The 1,022-nt window shown below is 42.0% G+C and overlaps 1 protein-coding gene across 1 annotated transcript; it reads left to right on the forward strand.

Annotated features, from left to right (window-relative positions):
• The first annotated feature begins 227 nt into the window (after positions 1 to 227).
• On the forward strand, positions 228 to 934 carry LOC107081540 (trifunctional enzyme subunit alpha, mitochondrial-like). Its single transcript, XM_015369704.1, has 3 exons — positions 228 to 345; positions 463 to 658; positions 749 to 934. Exons 1-3 carry the CDS (start codon positions 316 to 318, stop codon positions 865 to 867), a joined length of 345 nt encoding a protein of 114 aa, XP_015225190.1. The 5' UTR covers positions 228 to 315; the 3' UTR covers positions 868 to 934.
• Positions 935 to 1,022: the final 88 nt, after the last annotated feature.

Raw genomic sequence — 1,022 nt, forward strand, 5'->3', positions numbered from 1 at the left:
GTAATATCTACTCTGTTATAGTTATTTTAAGAAATCTGTCCTCTGATTGTCAGTCGCCGGGCAATCCGTTTAACGGTCCATCCATCTGACCGTGTATTTAGCTTTCCACCCGTTAATCAGCAGTCAGTCTGATCCATTCATCAAATTCACAGTGAACTGTTATTGAAGTTTAAACCTGAGGATGAAATGGAGACATAAATCTAGAATTTGATCAGAGAAATGTGTAATAACCCTGCTGTGTTGAGCTACATTCATATTACTGAACTTTCTTCTCAGGATGGACCTGGATTCTACACCACGAGGTGTCTGGCTCCTATGTTGGCTGAAGCTGTACGAGTTCTTCAGGTTAGTTCAAGCTGCAGGTTCCTTGTTTTCTTGGATGGTCTGTCCTTTAAAACAACACTTCAGAATTTGATGCATTGCTTCTACAAAACTGCTTTGCATGCTATCGTTTACGTGCAGGAAGGCGTAGACCCCAAGAAGCTGGATGGCCTTACAACAAGCTTCGGTTTTCCTGTGGGTGCAGCCACGCTGGCCGATGAAGTTGGTATTGATGTTGCAGCTCACGTAGCTGAGGATCTCGGCAAGGCCTTTGGCTCCCGCTTTGGTGGCGGAAATGTGGAGGTTTTAAAGACCATGGTGGATCAGGGGTTTAAAGGTGAAAGCTCCTTATTGTTTGGGTTTTGGTTTAGGAATCTGCTTTAGTCTCATTTTTTCTGATGTTTGTCATATTTGTGTTACTTTGAAGGACGTAAATCAGGAAAAGGTTGCTACATCTACCAACCAGGCCGCAAAGTCAAGGATGTGAACCCAGAGGTTGGAGACATTCTTGAGAAGTTCAGGATGACACCAAATCCTGCTGTGTAAGTCCAAATGAAAATAGAAGGAGATGCAGGAGCAGCACAACATGTGAAAAATAATATCTTTTATTTTTTTAAATGCAGGGTTGAAATGATTTAGTTAAGGCTGCAACAACGAATCGATAAAATCGATAAAAATCGACTTTTAAAAGCGTTGGCAAC

The sequence above is a fragment of the Cyprinodon variegatus genome, unplaced genomic scaffold (genome assembly GCF_000732505.1).
Source record: "Cyprinodon variegatus isolate N-32 unplaced genomic scaffold, C_variegatus-1.0 Scaffold6519, whole genome shotgun sequence".
NCBI classification, from domain to species: domain Eukaryota; kingdom Metazoa; phylum Chordata; class Actinopteri; order Cyprinodontiformes; family Cyprinodontidae; genus Cyprinodon; species Cyprinodon variegatus.